Raw genomic sequence first — 18552 nt, 5'->3', positions numbered from 1 at the left:
TCTCACGACCACCATATTCTATTTCTCAAAAAACAAAAGCATCGATTACCATCGATTTCCTTTCAATACAAAAGCCTAGTTCTTTCACAACATTGAACATACAAACATACACAAAAGGCCTGACTCTAGTGTTTACTCGACCAAGGGTACCAACCGTACCAACCCTCTAGGTTTACGATCAAGTAGGTACGGACCACGGAGTAAAGAATGAGAGGAGATGCTATAATGCAGGCAGGTCAGGCGCCTACATACCTCAAGTCGAATACGTACAGTGGACATGACCAAAATGATCAGTTACGAAGGCGTCCGGGTTCTTTGAGCCATTTGTCAAGAATTTTTCGGGTCCAAAGAAGGCGTATACTTACCTACAAGTGCGGAGACAATCACGGTTCTCGTTCCTAGCACACCATGCGTCGTGACATAAAGATTTGTCGCTCTACGAAAGTAGAGCGACAAATCTTTATGTCACCTCCGCTAGTCATTTTGTTCTCCATGGCATAAACCCTCTAGTTGCAAGTAGGGCTGCCATCCGTCCGGGTTTCCCCGGATTTATCCTCGTTTGGAGGCCGTCCGGGGGCCGTCCGGGCGGGGTTTCAAGAAGTGTCCGGGGAAAACCCGGACATTTTTCACAGGGCCATCTTAACCTATGGTGCCTGGGTATGCGAATAAACCGGGCGCCTAATAATGCAGAAGTCGAAGTGTCCCAAAACTCAAAAATTTTCGCGCTCGCTTCGCTCGCGGCTTCTTTTCTTAACACTGTTTTTTTTTTACGTTTAGCTACTTGAATATCCCAATATTCAAAAAATGTTGCGCTTGCTTCGCTTGCGGCAACTTCACTTCACAGTTGTTTGTATTTTTCATTTTTTTTTTGTCTAACCTATCAAGAAGGTAACTCCTAGTTTCCATATGAGCTTTCTTAATTATGACCTTCAAAATACATTAAGTCACAATCTTTCAATACTAGGTACACATGAGCTAGAGACGGCCCTGACTTTTCATGTAAGGAAGCACCTTATTGAATTTAAGTAATATGGTAATGTTAAAAATTAGGTCTTGTTTTGTTAAAAAAAAACGGACTCGTCCGGGGAAAAAATGCGATTTACGCCAAATGTCCGGGTTTTTTAAAATGTTTGTCCGGGTTTGGCGAAATTCGAAATGGCAGCCCTAGTTGCAAGTAGGAACGGACGTTTTACCCCCAAGAGGGTAGGCAAACACACTTGATCGCCTAACAAGTGGGTAGATGGGTGATAAAAATGCACTTGCTGATTAGTTTGCTAGCCCTTGAAGACTGAAGTGGTATTTGATACAAGATTGTTTTAACCGACGATGAAGAGGGTGGTTGTGTGTTATGTTTTGGTAGTAAATTGCTGTAGAATTGAGCTTGTTTGATAGGTCCGATACTTAATAAAGAAATTATCTGCGAATAGTTACCGAGGTATACATATTTTACATGTCAATGGTTGCTGTTTTGAGACAAAAAGTTTATCTACTTAGGTAATAACCGTTATTTAATATACCTATTTAGAAGTTAATTCCAGTCAAGTATATACATCTTAAAAGACAGATCAGAAGGGGTAGACAAATATTTAAAACACAATTCATAGACATACAACCGTGCAAGTTTTATTGCTTACAAACATTACTTTTATATAGATGATTTAACGATATCAAAACTTAAGTATTCTAGATAATTTGGAAATCATGACAATTCTTAGGTCTGTCATCCCAGTCGACGTCGTAACTTCTTCTTACCAAGCTGCACTTACTTAATACTTATAGGTAGGTACCTGTACCTACCTTTATATTAGAGTTTCCATTAAAACTTTTACGTCGATGATGTATCAAAAAAACATCTAAAAAAGTATCCGTCTTAGCAAGTGTCAATGTAGTGATACTAAAACTTTAAATACTACCTGCTTACTTAACTATTGACTTGAAACTTCATAAAATCCTATACGGATCTATGGCCCGTAACTCTTAGGTATCTATAGACAATGCGATATTCAATAACTCTATGTTACATCTATCTATTTAAATACAACTGTAATGGAGTATTTGGTAACTAATTCTCTATTGTTCTGCAAGCTAAATTGCAATAGAGATGGCAAAACCAATCTTGACTATGTACAAGTTAACGTCGTTTCTAATAATAAAATTCTTCGTTTTACCTATTCTGTACTTGCTTACCTGCCTGCCTACATGAAGATTTCTGTAAATAAAACGGGTTTTCCAAAATTTTGAATTATTCAGAAAACGCAATTTTATGTCTTAAAAGACTGTGATTATAAATATATAATGTGTGAATTATAAAGTGTCATGTTCAATTATTTATTGAATGACACATCGCTACAAAGGCTAGACAAAAATACTGAATAATACCTTTTCTACCTAAAACCTTTTTTTTTTCTACCTAAAATGAAAATCACCTTTTTAACTTATTGCCTGACTTCCCAAAGTTCCCAAGCTATTTACATAAGTTGACTACATCCACTTTTTGACTAAAAATAGAACCAGCTGTTACAGGAAAAGTTTTTTCTCCGTAACTATGTCGAGGTACCCCTAAATGACTTGCAAGTCGGTTTAGGAAGCGCAAGTCAGTGGCGGGAACGCAAGATTAATATAAGTCAAGCTGCAGTAAATGCTGGCTCATCGCGATATAGCCTTAATTAAGTTGGGCCCATGTTGCCACGCAACTACATATTTGTGTCAGAAACGCGGGAATGTAATGAGGTCTTATGCGGAGTAAAACCTCTTTGATTGAAAATAGAGTATATTTTTTTTGGAATGTGAATTTGAAAGAAGAGTTTTCCAGCCAGCACTGACCGTGTAGGTACAGTTGACAGTTGCTGTCAGTAATCATCCCTTGAAAATTACAGCTGTCAACTGCCCGTAAGATGCGGTAAGAAATAGGAAAAGAAAACGTTTAAGTACTTATTTGCTAAGAATGGAACTTATATTTCGTTTTATATCTCCCATTGGCTGAAATCATAACCTCTCTATAAAAAACTTATTATGACAGATATGTTCGCCGCTATCCCATAGCACTTTTATCGACAATAATTCATTAATATCTTAGATAAAGTTATTATAAGGCTGTATGTACATATCATGCCATAATATATTCTGCCAGACAAGCTCATCTCGCGTCATGACAGATGTTATGGTACGCCGCCGCCCTAAAATAGCCCGAGGCTACACAGACGGCACCATAGCTTATGTTCGTCAAAGAAAAAAAATAATAATGAAAATGGATATCATTTTGAACAACTATTTATGTTGTTCTTTAATAGCGAAAATGCAATATTTTCCACTTTAAGTAGAAAGTACTTCTTGATTGGTAAGACTTTAGCAATTTCCTTACAGGTAGTTAATGCCTCTCGATAGAACCGCGAAGTTATGGGTACCTATTATAATCTGGAATGTTCGCTTATGACTTTTACATACTTGTGTGAATTCATCGTAAAATCGTAATTGCTTTGACACAAATTCCTGTGAAAAATATGAAATAAATTATATACATTTTATGCCTATACGTGACTACTACCACGATGGCTAAGATTCAGTGGCGTTTCCATCATCATTTGAAATATAGAAACGTAACGTGCTCCAATGTATTTCGAATTAGAAGCTTTAGATACTTACTTTCTATCTATCTTATACTTCAAAACAAAAAAACATCGAATAATTCAGTTTTTTTTTGTTCACGAAATTCATGAACTGCATAGGTAGCTAAATACAGTGACTATAAGCCACAAGTGCAAAGTTCCCAGATCTAGGTACGCACTCCTAAGTGTCCGGTGTTGCTCCCCTACGACAAACATTCTCCCACCCTCCATATTTGCAAGAAATAAACGGTTTTTCCACCCCTACTAATGTTTCCTCGAACTTACTCGATTCTCGCAACTTCGATGACGTTTCGAGTTGTCGGTTTTGCATATTTTTGTTTCTTGTATTTGACAATAGCTCTCTAAATACACTGGTGTGGGTAACTTAAAGGTAATAAATAAATACCTAATGTACCTTTAGAAATAAAATTTGTATGACAAGGGAAACTGGTCATTAGGAAAAACGTACTTTCCTGTTTGTTTATGAAATTACCGAGTTAGCCATTAAATACAATTATTATTTGTACTCACTCATGTTAGGTACTTACATATTTCTACGTGTTTGTCTTAAACATTTCTTTTAGGAAATACAACCAAGACTTTATCTTATGTGTATATTTTTCATATTTTTTGTTCCCGTGCATACATTTTTCTTCCTATAACATCGACTCGTTCTTCACATTTCCACTAATTTTCTGCGGGGGTACCGTGCAAATTCGTTTTATTTTCGAGTTTTTTTAAGCCCATAGTACTTCCTTCTCTCCCTCTGTTATAAGTAATTGTTTTTGCGGCTAATTCTCTCAGTTCCCATTTCTTTGGGGGCCGCTCCACTCGACATTATATTTTTATTTGGTTAAACCGGCGCGGGGTGACGCGATTGCTTTTTGATAAGTCAATTTTATTCTAAAGGGGTTTTTAATAGGTTCGTTTTAGTTTTGGATACATAATTTGGTACCATGTGTGCGAAATAGATGAATATTTTGTGCTATTGTGTGTATATTTTTTCAAGAGAGTTCCATCACTTTGAAAATATTATACTTACTAAAATTGTCTATTTCTCTACAATTTTTATAATTTCGATTCTGCCTCCGCTTATGTACCTTCAGATATGCTCAACCTTCATTGGTGATTAAACTTAAATGTGTCTCACACATAACCACAGACAAAAATAATTGTAACTTTTAAGGATTCTAAATAAAAATGGCGTTATGTCTTCTAACAGTTGTATCTTTTGTCAACAGCGGACTCACTACTAGGCTCAGGGTCTGACGAGGAAGAGGAGGACGAGTCCAGGGCAGCCAACAACTCCAGCAATCCAGCTCATGCGCCACATCCCGCGCTACATTCTGAACTGTCACATAATGGGGACACCAAGCCGCATGATGACTCTGAAGACCAGGTTGGTGCACATGATATAAAATAGATAATGAATAACTTAAATGCTTTGGATAAAGTAGGTAATGGTAATATTTTTTATGTAGATTTCACTACCGATTATGTTTAAAGAGCAAGCAGGATATCCTATCCTCATTAGCTATTCACTACAAGACGCAATTTTTTGACGATCGTTATCGACATCAGTATCTAGATTCTCATTTCTTTGAAGTAATTGTAGTATGCTTGTAGCATTGCAATATAACTAGCAATGGACTAATCTACTAGATATAGGTAATGATGATGAAATATAGACCATCCCGCCTGTACCACAACGGGACAAGTTCACATAGTCGCATTCAGTTGTTTCTCTTCACCTCCCAGGGTTCGCTGGACGGGGACCCCGAGACCCGGGACTCGCAGGCAGAGAACAAGTCCCCGGACGACGGCAATGGGGGCTCCAAGCGACGGGGGCCAAGGACCACGATAAAGGCGAAGCAACTGGAGATACTGAAGTCGGCTTTTTCGCAGACCCCAAAGCCGACGCGGCATATAAGAGAACAGCTGGCCAAGGAGACGGGGTTACCCATGAGGGTCATACAGGTTAGTGGTTGGTTTGTCACATATTTTTTTAGAATAGTAACGAGACTAAGAAAGCTGGTTGATAAAATGATTTAAGAATTACAGGCAAGGTGTTACAAACCATGAAAGAACCTGCGTTAAATAAAGTTGTTTATAAACTACTAGTAAAAAACGCTTCGACATGGTCAAGAACTGACATAAAACTAATTTAATATCATAACCGTTTCTAAGATAAACAAACAGTAGTAGATACACTTCACGCTAACTTTAGAGAAGCCACCGCGACAGAAGCGTCAAATTACTTTACAAAAGATTCCATTAGGCCATCTACGGGTTTCCATCTATTTTATATAGGCCATAGAACGGCCGAATCACGGGGGGCTGACGTTTTTGTCATCAAATCAGAATTATTAAAGTCACGAGGAACATCATACACTTAATTATTATATTGAATACGTTATCTGTGTATTCCAACCTTTGCACCTATCCAATGATAAAAAGAAAATTGATCTGTTATCAAATCTTCTTTTTGTAGCCTTCGAAGTTAAGTGACTTTAGCTCTGAGTGAGATTCAAAAAAATAATTACTTCACATTGACAAGCAAAGATTATTAGATTCTCAGAATAAGTAATACAAGAATTCTATAGGTATCAGATTTATGATAAGGTAGAGAAAATTCTCCAATGAGGTGACAACAGCATTAAAATGAAATCTGAATATAAATGCACATTAACGCCAGAGTTCGGCGGAGTTCAATATAAAATTGATTCGTATAAACCTCTATCGATCACGCACTCCGTACGGTAACCGTTACAAATGGCGGCCGCTTCATCATGGCGGTTTGTACGTTTGCAAATTGAATATCGCGCTCGCATCCGTCCAGGAACGCCGTGCCGACGTGACAAATATCCTAATTAACGAACCCAGGAATATTGTGACGCTGACACTTAACGCGGGATATAAATACGATCTCGTTTCAAATGAATTTACAAGTATTTTTGACGATGATTTGGTTTGTAATATGAATTTCGAGATGGTCAAAGCTAAATCTAGATTTTTTGTATGGTGAGCTGTAGTCAAAATTGTGATGGGTGCTTGACAACTTAATTTTGGGTATAAGGATTCGTGTTAAATATCAATTTTTAGGAATTGTTTTGCAAAAGATTAATCATCAAAACAAACTTAAGTTAATGATCTAACTTCTAGACCGTCATAAAAATAAAAGCTGTTTGCATCTAGCATCAATTCCTAAATCGACATTATTTACATTGCGTTGCGTTTGATCATTCATCTCTGAGTCAACAGTCCTACGGTTCGCAGAACTCATAATCAATCGTACGTTCCCTGATCCGAGCAGAGCTAATGCGGTTGCCGAAACCCTAACCTGATCTAACACATGGAATCACGCGATTCTCCACACCATCAGCAACATCTGTCTGTTAAAAGATCCGTCCGTCTGTCCGTCACGCTTTTTGCACTCCTTCCTCTTTGTTTCAGTTTTTGTTGGCATCGAAATAAAAACCCCAAGTTTTTACCGTCTAGCGGAGTGTTTGTAAACGTAGTCCGTACTGAACTGTCGACTATTCGGTTTCGTCACCGTTGCGTCTCGATAGTAATTAATGAAATTTGAAAAAAAATCGACCGCTTTTTCTTTCATCAGCTGTTGCAAAAAGTTGCACTTTGTAATTTTGAAATTATTCTCAGCTCGAAAGCAAAAACAATGGCTATTTTTTAAGTTATGAAGAGGTGTAATTTGACTATTGTATTTAGAGAATACCGAGGAAGTTAATAAAAAAAACCTATAAATAATGATACCATTAGATTAACGTCTTCATTAAGTTGTATTGTGTAAGGATTACAACAAAGATTATATTATTGTTACACTACATACAAAAACTCCCAGCAGTAGCATTCAGTTCCGCACAGTAAGAAGAGAGAGCTCAGATTTGTTCGTCCGTAAACTGACAAATGTGTGTACAAATATTTACTACGCCGAGAACTGAAGTAAGCAATATTTTTCTCGTACAAAAACAATGTCAAGTATGTTAAGTGGGATCATAAACAACATTTTTTGTCGTCGGTCGTCAGTCGAGGCAGATCGCGCGTGTCAAATGTTTGTGCCACCGACACCACATGTGCAAGCGCATAACTGTAAAATGACTTTTTGTATCCGGATTTAACTAGTTAACACCGGTGCGTGTGAAATTTGCCGTTTGAACTTTTAGAGAAACCGCTTCCAATATTTTTTTAACCAAAATCAATTTTCTACTGAATTTATAATTCATTGGCGTTTCATCAATTTTGGAATTATAAAGAAAATAGAGTGAAATTAGGCAATTTGTAGGAAAATTAACTTATAATGGATCCCACTTTTTTACTTAAGTAAATGTGATTGGATAGTTAAACACTTTTTTCCATCGAAATTATTGATGGCTTATTAATATTAAATATTTAAATAAGCGACTATTTACTCTCAATTCAAACTTGAATTTATTTATTTTCTGGTTTCACAAAAATCTATATAGGTATCTAAATCTTACCACATATCTTCAAAATCCTACAAAAATAATTGTTACTCTCATATCTCCATAATGAACTACTGCCTTTATGTAACCACAGATTCAGTAGAATACCCGACACACATTTTATAACCACCGAGTTATTTCAAACCAGACATTACGGGCCCAGGAATGCAGGAAGGGGCATCAAAATGACAAGCTGGCAATCCTGTCACTTCTTTCTAACTGTCACTGTCATCCAACCGCGAAACGAGAAAAAAACAACACGAAGATATTTTAATAAGTTCATATATTGTAATTTCTTTAGCGTGACGGCCCTTGTCGTCGGCGACAAGCCCTTATTGGCTCATATTTTATTTTGACAGCTCGTATAGTTAGTCTAAGTAGGGTTGTCAAGAGGTTCCTATTGGTCCTATTATTTTTTTGCATATATAATTGAAGATATCAAGATAGGTAATGCATTAAGTCTTATTCTTGCAATTAACTATTGCACTGCATTTAGAGTAACGCTAAGTTTAAAACTATGTAAACTTATGTCAAAGGTTTTTCTACTGGCAACCTTACCCGTCTCAATTTATTTAGAACTGTTAACATTTTGATTAGAAAATAATATTTGAGCTTTCTAGAAGTTCTAAGGCTTTGTTTTGTTAATATTATTCATATTTGTTTTTGGGTAAAATCACAAAAGCCATGTTTGCTATTTGGTATTGCAATAAGTGCAAAAGTTATCCAATTTCATTAAAACCGCGATGTCTTAATAATAATCAATCATCATGTCAAAAAATCATTTTTCATTTCGCGCCAAAATTAGGTCGATGACATTTCGCATTATAAAGGCGACCACACACGAAACGCCACTTCAAAAGAAAAAAATAACATAAAGAAGGGGTTTGAATAAATTAATTCAACGATTATTTAACTACTTTGTAAATGTCATCAGCGTATAGTTACATTTTACAAATTATTACCTGATTACCCAAGAAATATTCAGTGGGCGCGATGCGTATTAGCATTTATAATTTTGTAGGAGATCATTAATCATTATTAACTCAGTAATCATTGAGACAATTCCCGCACTATTAATTGTGACGAAGTGATATAAAAATTGATATAGGTAGTATAATTACTTGACAAATCGTTACATTATCCAAACCGTAAGTTAAATGTACGTAGGTACGCTGCGCAAGTCTGTTTTTCATTGCAGCGTATAAACATCGCCTGCAGTATCTATCTAACTAAACGCAAGTTGGTTTCTAGTTAATCACAAGCATTTTATTATTGGTGGACGGCCATCGAGAAAGTAATTCCCACACGGAAGCTCGTGTCACTGGTTGATTGATAGCGGGCGCGATAAAAACAGTTTGTCAGCGAGTCGCGAACACGTTATTATGTCACCACCGGCTACTGACGTGACGCGTCCTGATTAATGTGTGTCGTGTCGTGTGTGGCAGCCTTAATGTGCGCGTCTATGGTCATTAATGGCGCGCGATGTACAGCCTTGCGTAATGAAGGAATGTTGACGCAAAATATCCTCTATGACTCTTAGAAATTCATCGAGCTATTGGTGTTTCTACTTTCCTTCAGCTTACCTCTGGTCCGCTAAAACTGGTCTAAAACAGCTGCTCATTTGAACCGAGATGTAAAATAGGCCCAATATTTTAGATGTTACATAAATTATTTCTACTGACTTCACCTCGAATTTATCAAAATGATAGGTGATTAAAAAGCGACGCGACGGTGTTCTACGCCTTTCCATCTTTTCATAAAAATCGTAGCGATTAAAAAAATAAAAACGACACAATTCCAAAATATCGGCGTCGATTCCGTCTTAATTTTTATAAATATCACTTCAGTCAATTTATGAAGAAATCCAAGTAAACGTCAGTGTCGAAATCAGAGTTGAATGAGCCGTACATCGGCGGTCGCACGGCCATATCTCATGTTTTAATATCCGTCGGCCACTTTGAACTGCCCCAAATACTATAACTTGCACGAGTTACGAGGCAAACGGGTGAACGCTTGTGTGACCGCGGCTTTAGTGCCGAGCTCACCCGAGCCCAGGCGATGTTTTACGACAGATTGTTCAGTCTTTTTAATTGATTGCTTGTTCTATAATTTATCCGAACGGCTGGGAGATCTCAAAGCGCTAGACACCGACTGCACCGACTGATGCGTCTAGGCAGATATGTTCCATACAATGCCAGCGCCGGTGACTTTGACACGAGTTATGTTTCCCGTAAATCAATTAAGCAATTTTCTTTAACATTTCCTCTTGTTTATTAGAATGTTACATGCCTAAGAAGCTGTGCGCAAATGTATAAGCCTACATAACGTAGCTAACATGTTCGTACCCTCTGTCGGTATGATAAAATAAGCATATTTTAAGCATAAACGTGTTCTTTTCCCGAAAATTCAATGAAATCCTTACTTAACTGCCTTTGATCTTTGCTTAACTTTCGTTAATGCGCGTGATTCACAAATTCCCAATTTTCCTACATAAGTGAGCGTAACTTGGGATTAAAAAACGAGTGAGGTAGTTAAAGAAGTCGCGTACATGTCGCGACGTTCGTTTCACGTAAAATGCATTCAGCTAACGATCGCGTTTGGCGCGGCTGACACGCCGCCGTCGAATCCTCACTTTATCTAAAAACGAGGACGCACACGCAATAAATTTGTAATTTTAATCGTTATTATTAAAACAACGGTGTGGGATAAGCATGAGGTAACAATAAAACGTCTATTTTACAACGTTATATCGTGTCAATTGTCGTAAAAATGTCTTTGGTACGGCGCGTAGCGGGATTTGCATCAAAAGATGACGTTTAGTGTGCTTATTGTGCATAAACGCCATGAAAGTTCGTGCCTGCATCTTGCGGCCGCGGTGTAATGGCCGATTGCGTTGAGAAATAACCCAGAAATTGTTTTTTACGGAATTAAACTTCGCTGCGGTGACTTTATTTATTATTATGTTTTACTAGTAATGCTGTTGTTTTTGTTGGTTAATGAAAGTGTTGTACAATACTGTAGGTATTTTATACTATTTAATTTAAATGCGTCAAAATTTTATTACGGCTTAGAAATAAAACGGTAGCCGAATTTCAAAGCGTTGCATTTTATGAATACTTAGTAAAGTAACACTAGTTCTGTATAGAGAGTCTTGTATAACAATAACGCGAAGATAATAAAGGTGCCGATGTTATGATTTATGATGTGAAAGACAGAAGCACCTTACATTGTCCGCAGCAGGTGCGGCACAACAAAGAGCTAAAACGAAACCAATAAATTATTAATTATGAAAAAAACGCCAATACACTTACACTTGCGAAATATTATCAAAAATATAAGAAAAAATTTGAAGAGCGGCGCCAAAAACTCCTTTGTCTAGGAGACGTCCTGCGGGCACACTGTGCGGTGGTGGACAAAGGGAAGTGAAGTTGCCGACGCGGCGCGCACACTGGGACAAAGGGGCACCCCGTCAGGACAAAAAATGACATCATTTATTTTATTGCTCCGAGTGAGAATGTGGCACATTAATATTGCGTAGGCCTTAATGTTCCATCGCCCTAGGCAGGTCATCACTCAATACCACTCTTGTCTATAAAATAATAGTAGAACCGTGTTTTTCGGGTTCCTACGTCACAAATCAAAAGGCATAAACAAAATCAAGATTATTTACAATCCAGTATGTTTTATGACAATTATTAGCGTTTTAGATTCGCTGTTTTATGATATCCGGAATATGTGCTGTAAAGTAATAAAAGTTTTAGCTCATTATGCGCAGTAAATCACTTATGGTGATGTTTTTAGATTATTGTTACATTATTCATTAGGAGTAGTTCTATAAAAATATAACAGTTTACCTTGTATAAGTTCAAATATCGATATTTCTATTTTAGTATTTACCTACTATGTAGTAATTATCAAATATATAGGTATTCCTAGATTTAAGTACATATCTTCCCAGATAGGTACACTGACTTTTGGTCCGTTAATTATGGTCAGGCTCTCCTAATATCTTAATATCAAAATACCGGCGAGCAGTAATTGAAAATATGATTCATTACTATAAAGGCCGCCCCGAAACGAACGTCAGCTACATCTCAATTCGCTCATATATACCTAACAACCGGTACAGGGCTGTCTCTTCAACTGCTAGAAGAATCTTAGAAAAGTTTGAGACTCTTCCACTATATATTGAAAATCTGTAAATAGAAAATTAAGCTAAAAGGATAGGATAAGTATATGGAAGTATTTTTAGTTACTGTAAAGAACAAAATAGTCTATCTATTTTTACAGTATATTTTATCGTGTAGTTTTGTTTTTGGAAATATTTTAAACTAGGCAGAAAAAGTTATTTTTTTTTAGAAATTAATTGCTACTTCAGAAATGTTATTCGAACGAAGTAGATTTGGTTTAATATGGAGAAAAAATTCTGCGCCGACCCCAAACAAAATTAGGATAAGGGCAGGATGATGATGATGATGATGATGATCTGGTTAAATAAAATAATCTTCAATCATTTTCCAAATCTGATGATACAGCAAGACCAGCCCTATTTGTATATAAACACGAATGCGCGTACGCAGCGATCCATCATTAGGAGGCACGGCTACATTGATTTATTACGAAATGCCGCTATGTTCCCATAGTAGCCGAGTTATAGCAAATTAATTACATACTGCTTCATCATTTTGAGTAGCACTTGCCAAAATGTTGCGAAACAAAAATATACTTAGAGTGAGTTGCACCAACTTACTTTAACGATAACAAAACTCGAACCAACGGTCAAATCTCTGGTTAAGTCAATAATGGATTGCACCATTTTAACAATGGTTAAAATGACGTCATATTTAACGATAACCGTAACCAGTCAATTTTGGCCGGTTATCGTTATTGCTAAGTTAACAAATGTCAAAATCTTGTCAAAATAATAACCTAGTCCGTTGTTTTCTGTTGTTTTATCATATTTAAGTATAAAAAAATTAAAAATGTCTTTAGTACGTGATATTTTATGGGAATCTAGTTCTTCTGACGACGAAAATTATAATGATTTACCTAATTCTCGAAAGAAAAAAGTGTATCAACCACGTGTTAATCGATTCCTAAAATGGAATGAGCAGGAGTTCTTGGATAGATTTCGGATTTCCAAAGGTTTAGCACGAGCCCTGGCTTCTCATTTAGCACCATTGCTCCAAACCAGAACCATGAAGTAAGTGCCTGTTTAATAAAGGCTTTAAAACTATAGTGGGAATATTTGAGTCGTCCTATGTATGACTAAGGTATAACTACATAAACAATATTGTTTTCTTTTCAGAAACTTTGCAGTTACTCCAGAGCAGCAAATAATAATGGCATTGGAATTTTACGCATGTGGTTCTTTTCAACGCTGCATTGGGGATGCTGCAGGTGTTCACAAATCTACTGTTTGTCGAATAATTCATCGAGTGAGCAGAGCTATAGCCGGACTAAGAACAGACTGGATTGCAATGCCTAAAAATATTGAGGAAATGGAAACTGAGGCCAAAAAATTTTATGAAATATGTGCATTTCCTAAAGTAATAGGAACTATAGACTGCACACATATACCAATCAAATCGCCAGGTGGTGCAGATGCAGAAACATATAGAAATAGAAAACAGGTATTTTCTCTTAATGTGCAAGTAATCACAAATGCTGAGATGTACATTACAAATATAGTTGCTAGATGGCCTGGAAGCTGTCACGACAGCCATATTTTCAACAGCAGTGTCATTAAGGGACGCCTAGAAGATGGAGAATTTGATGGTTTTTGGTTACTAGGAGACAAAGGTTATGCCAATAAACCATATTTGCTAACACCTCTACGTAATCCTGTTACAGAAGCTGAAAAACTGTACAATGAAAGTCATATTCGTACTAGAAATATTGTAGAACGCAGTTTTGGTTGTTGGAAAAAAAGGTTTCCTGCAGTGTCATGGAAACTCAGAACAAATACAGCAAGAGCCCAATGTGCTATAGTGGCAATGGCTGTCCTATATAATATTTGCAAGAAATTGAGAGACCCGATGCCAACATGTTACGACTCTGATAATGAATCATCAGATTCTGATGACAATGACCTGACCTCTGCATATGTTAGCCAGCATGACGAGCATAATAGGAATATGCTAATAAATACTTATTTTGATAGATTACATTAAGATAGACTATGTTTTAAATGAATAAATAAAAAAACTTCAAAAATAAAAATGCATTTTTATTTTTTTTCTCAGTAGAAAACAAAAAGTGCATGGCATTTTCAGATTCCCATAATTCAGAAAGATAAGGATTTTGATGAAATTTCTCCTATACAAAAAGTAAAATGTATCTTAAAATTTATTTTTTCTCCCTTAAAATATCTATTTCAAGTTTAAGTTTATCCACTTCAAGCTTATGTTTTTCTTCATTGTGCCTCAGTAACTGGCTGTGTAATTCATTTTGGTGACTAATAGATAACTTTATCTTTTCCATCTCCAACTCATGAAGGCCATCTAAAACTGTCAGTTTCTTTTCCCTTAGTGCTTGTTTTATGATATTTTCACTCTTCCCTTGTTTTTTCTTTATGATACCTAAAATTGAAATAAAATATTAGGCTACACACTCAATAATTAAATGGCCTATTAGCGCAGTCGGTGGTAACCCTGCTGATGTACTAGATGGTGTGGGTTCGATCACCACCAAGGAAAAACACTTGTGGTGAACTCTGGTGTTTTTGTTATATATTTATCTATGTATGTAAGTACAAAGTTTGGCTATAGATTGTCATTTAAAAATACTTACGACTTAGTTGTGGTGCTACTGGTCTCTTTAGTGATGAATGTGGGGCACTAGCATCAAAAACTTCATCTGGGACAATATTTTCAACATTATCAAAACTTTTGTCTTGATCTGTAATAATTGTGTTGACTACAACATCCTGCAAACAAGTTAATATAATTAATTAATGCATCTAATCCAAATACATATTAAATAATTTGGAATACATAAATACCTTGAGTATATTGGGCATGTCATGTTGAATTTCACTATCAGTATTTGTGTCTAGTTTCACTTTCTGTAAAAACATTGCTTTTATTATTAATCTTTTCAATTTATTACTAAATCTAAACAGCAGATTGGTGGCAAATAGTTTTGAATAAATAGTGCAATTTATTTATTTTTTAAATTTTTAAACCTACAAGCTTAGTACTTATAAGTTTTATCACAATCACTAAATATTTGTGATGATATGTAGATAACAGGGTCTAAAAATAATCAAATTATCTTTAACAATTCAAACCCTCATTACTTTTTGTATAGGAGGAATTTCATCAAAATCCTTATCTTTGTGAATTATGGGAATCTGAAAAAAAAAAAAGAATATATTTTATAGTATCTCCTTTACACCTTATTTATAATCTGCAATAATTTACTCACTGTAACAATGGAATTTGGGGAAATAATGTCATCATCATATATAGCCTCATTTCCATCAATAGATCCAGACATAATGGATCTTAACCAATCAGTAGCATCTTCTGAATCTGGAGGAAGTGAGGGAGGATTTCCTCCACCTGTGCGTCTCATTTCCTGACGTTCTCTACTTGCTACCTGCAAAATATAATTTCTTTGTTATAACATTAGACATAAATTGATTCATGTTTTAGAAGGTGAGATTAGTTCACTTCCAAGCAGCGGAAAGTAGGTAGAATTACCTTCTTTGCAGATCTTTTCATATTTTCAAATTTATATTTTAGCTGCTTCATGTTTCTAGGTACTTGACCAACAGCATTAAATTCCTTTGCGATGCAGTGCCATGCATGGTCTTTTGTTTTGTACTACTCCCATCAGTTTTTTTACACATAAGTACATTTTTATATTTGTCTACAAGTATCTGCAATCGACTAATCTCTTCCTTAGTAAAATTGACACTTCTTTCCCTGTAAAAATAACAAATACTTTATTCAATGTGGTAAATAACAATAGGCAGTAAGGAATATACCATGAATTTTTCATATGGATGTTTAATTATGTTATTTCACATAGTTTTTTTTTATTTATTGTATGAACAATTAAATAAAACATTTTCTAAACAATGTTGTATGAATAAAAAGTGTGGACTGAGATATTATTTTATATAGGACCTAAGTAAAACACGCTTGATTTTACTTGCATAGGCTAAAAGTTATAATGTACTAATGTAGTGGCGCACTTTTTATCAGGTATAATAAATTTAACATAAAATTAAACTCACTTTGTCTTGAAGTCATCCATTATTACTATTACAATATCCGTGCTTGATTCGGCAAACAGACGGACACAACAAAAACACAACAATTTATAATAACACAAACCTAACCTCACGAAACGAGATTCGTGAAAATAAATTTGACATAAGGCTCACAGTGTTGTCATAACAAATAATTTTCCCCGTCAGTTTTTAGGGATAATTTATCTTTTTATACTGTCAACCCCATTAGCGTTAACTGTTAACAAAAAAATCATGGTGCAACAAACATTTGTAAAGTTCTGTGGTCATCGTTATAGTTACTGCTAAAATTAATCTTAACTATAGCATTAACTACGCCTGTGGTGCAACTCACTCTTAGTCATTAAAATTATAAAGATGATGTAAATAATAGAACTGCTCTATCTATGTATATAACAGTTAGATACTCATTTGATTTTACTCATAGCGTGAGAAATTACTTAAGCCCCTGGAAAAATCATCATCTAAGGCCCTTTCAGCCCATTTCGTCTCCTTATTCAAATCTGGTTACCTATACAATTTTACTCTGAAGTGTGCATACAGAAAAACATCCTGTCAGAATTTACATACGCAATTGTATTATTAACATTGTTTTAGAAGTAAATACAGAAGTTAAAAACAAAACCGTAGCGCCCGGGGTCCCTAAAGGCACTATCCTAGGACCAACTCCCATCGATCGCATGAAACATGACGTTCTTCTAAACGCCCTAAATAACAATTGTTGCACGAAAACCATATTCCCATAGTTCGTTGACCGTTTTTATGCGATTCGTAGACAATTTTTTTCATCTCAGCCGATGCGCCAGCACGTAACAGAGTTAACGGTCTATGCACTTATTGACGTGACAATATCGACATTGTCACGGGTCACTTGGTTATTGCACTTTATTTTCGCAAAGTAAAGAGTAATTTTATGTATTTAGTAAATCTGTATACTGTTTAAGAGTTGTTTTACCTTGGTTAAAGTATGGTAAAGAAGATTCCTCTGATTTGAGGTGTGTTTCACAGTGTCAAATGCTTCCTACAATTCGACATTTTATACATTTACATATCTTAAAAGAGCTGTTATGCCTAAGTTAAAACATGATAATGAAGATTTCTGTGATTGGAGGTGTGTTTGACAGTATCAAATGCTTCCTACAATTCGACATGGTACTATTCCGTAATTTTACCAGCATTTCCCTCCGTGGCCGTCTCGCACTATCGCACTCCGAGGTCATTCGACAATTCCGCGTTATGACGTCCGAATCCTCTCAATGCGACCTCTGTACTCTTCACTTCCTAGCTGACCATTCCGTGTCATTATTGTGGTTATTGAAGGTGAAAGATTAGCCATAGTTTGGATTTTAGGTATCTGAAATCTTGGAGTGGTTTGTTCCTGCTTATATCCTATGCAATGCCACTGTTTTGAGATTTTTAAGTTCATGTTTGGTTATATTAAGTAAGGTAAACTTTCGATAGGACAATTTGTGTTTTTCTTGTCCCTTATTCAGTTTGAAGTTTTCCTTCTAAAACTCCAGTTTTGCATACAAATTGTGCAACCTAAAGTAATAAGGCTACGTATATACGGGTAGTAAACTACGTCACGTTCTGTCTAAATTACTCACGATCGGTATGTACTAACGTTGGTTGTTGACATAAGTGCGCTGATTTGCATAACGCCTTATTTATTTTAAATTAGTTTGGATTGTTTACAATAAGGTATTGCTTAAAACGATTGCAACTGTTACCTAACCTAGTGCTTTGTTCGATAGAAGCATGTTTAGCTGTCAAACGCGAAGTGATTGCAATGGTACCTTAGCTGCAATAGCAGCCACAACTCATTTAAAGATTACAAGTAAAAATATCCTTGCACGTTCCACACCTTAACATCGAATTTTATTGTGTTACACCAGCAAAACGAAAGCTTATCTAAAGCCGTTAAATATAAAACCAACAACACTAAAACGAACTGAGATAAGACCGCCATCTTGAAAAGCGTGACCAATGGCACGAGCGTACGTTATCAGAACAGTAACTGATAACAGTTTGATTTATACATTCTCAATGGTGATTGGTGGAACGGTTACACAATCCTGCGCCGTTTATCAGAAATTAAAAATGGAATCTTGTTAGTGAGAGAAATGGGTCGTGCTTTATGCGATCGTGATGCACATTAACCGATTTTACATTAAGAGTCTGGACGTCCTTCGGCTGCTTTAATGGC

The 18552-nt window shown here is 35.9% G+C and overlaps 2 protein-coding genes and 1 long non-coding RNA gene across 5 annotated transcripts in view; 2 read left to right on the top strand and 1 right to left on the bottom strand.

The window, feature by feature from the left end:
• The window catches only part of LOC110370938 (LIM/homeobox protein Lhx1), a 62889-nt gene that overhangs the window by 34610 nt on the left and 9727 nt on the right, over positions 1 to 18552 (top strand). For 2 of the 3 annotated variants that reach the window (XM_021326953.3, XM_021326952.3), the window contains exons 4-5: positions 4847 to 5004; positions 5343 to 5582. In XM_021326953.3, the coding sequence (XP_021182628.2) occupies positions 4847 to 5004; positions 5343 to 5582 (398 nt within the window). The remainder of the gene's footprint in view (positions 1 to 4846; positions 5005 to 5342; positions 5583 to 18552) is intronic. The other variant, XM_021326954.3, reaches the window with a different exon arrangement.
• Positions 12572 to 14308, top strand: LOC126053985 (uncharacterized). Its single transcript, XR_010277561.1, has 2 exons — positions 12572 to 13289; positions 13395 to 14308. It is a non-coding gene; the product is annotated as an uncharacterized LOC126053985 (long non-coding RNA).
• Positions 14435 to 16689, bottom strand: LOC126053988 (uncharacterized). Its single transcript, XM_049837491.2, has 7 exons — positions 16332 to 16689; positions 15793 to 16017; positions 15515 to 15688; positions 15387 to 15440; positions 15090 to 15152; positions 14879 to 15014; positions 14435 to 14667 (listed from the first exon to the last, which is right to left on the bottom strand). Exons 2-7 carry the CDS (start codon positions 15841 to 15843, stop codon positions 14435 to 14437), a joined length of 711 nt encoding a protein of 236 aa, XP_049693448.2. The 5' UTR covers positions 15844 to 16017; positions 16332 to 16689.

The sequence above is a fragment of the Helicoverpa armigera genome, chromosome 22 (assembly GCF_030705265.1).
Source record: "Helicoverpa armigera isolate CAAS_96S chromosome 22, ASM3070526v1, whole genome shotgun sequence".
In the NCBI taxonomy this organism is placed as follows: Eukaryota; Metazoa; Arthropoda; class Insecta; order Lepidoptera; family Noctuidae; genus Helicoverpa; species Helicoverpa armigera.
The sequence above is the reverse complement of the archived record's forward strand: the minus strand, read 5'-3'. Positions and strand labels throughout refer to the sequence as shown.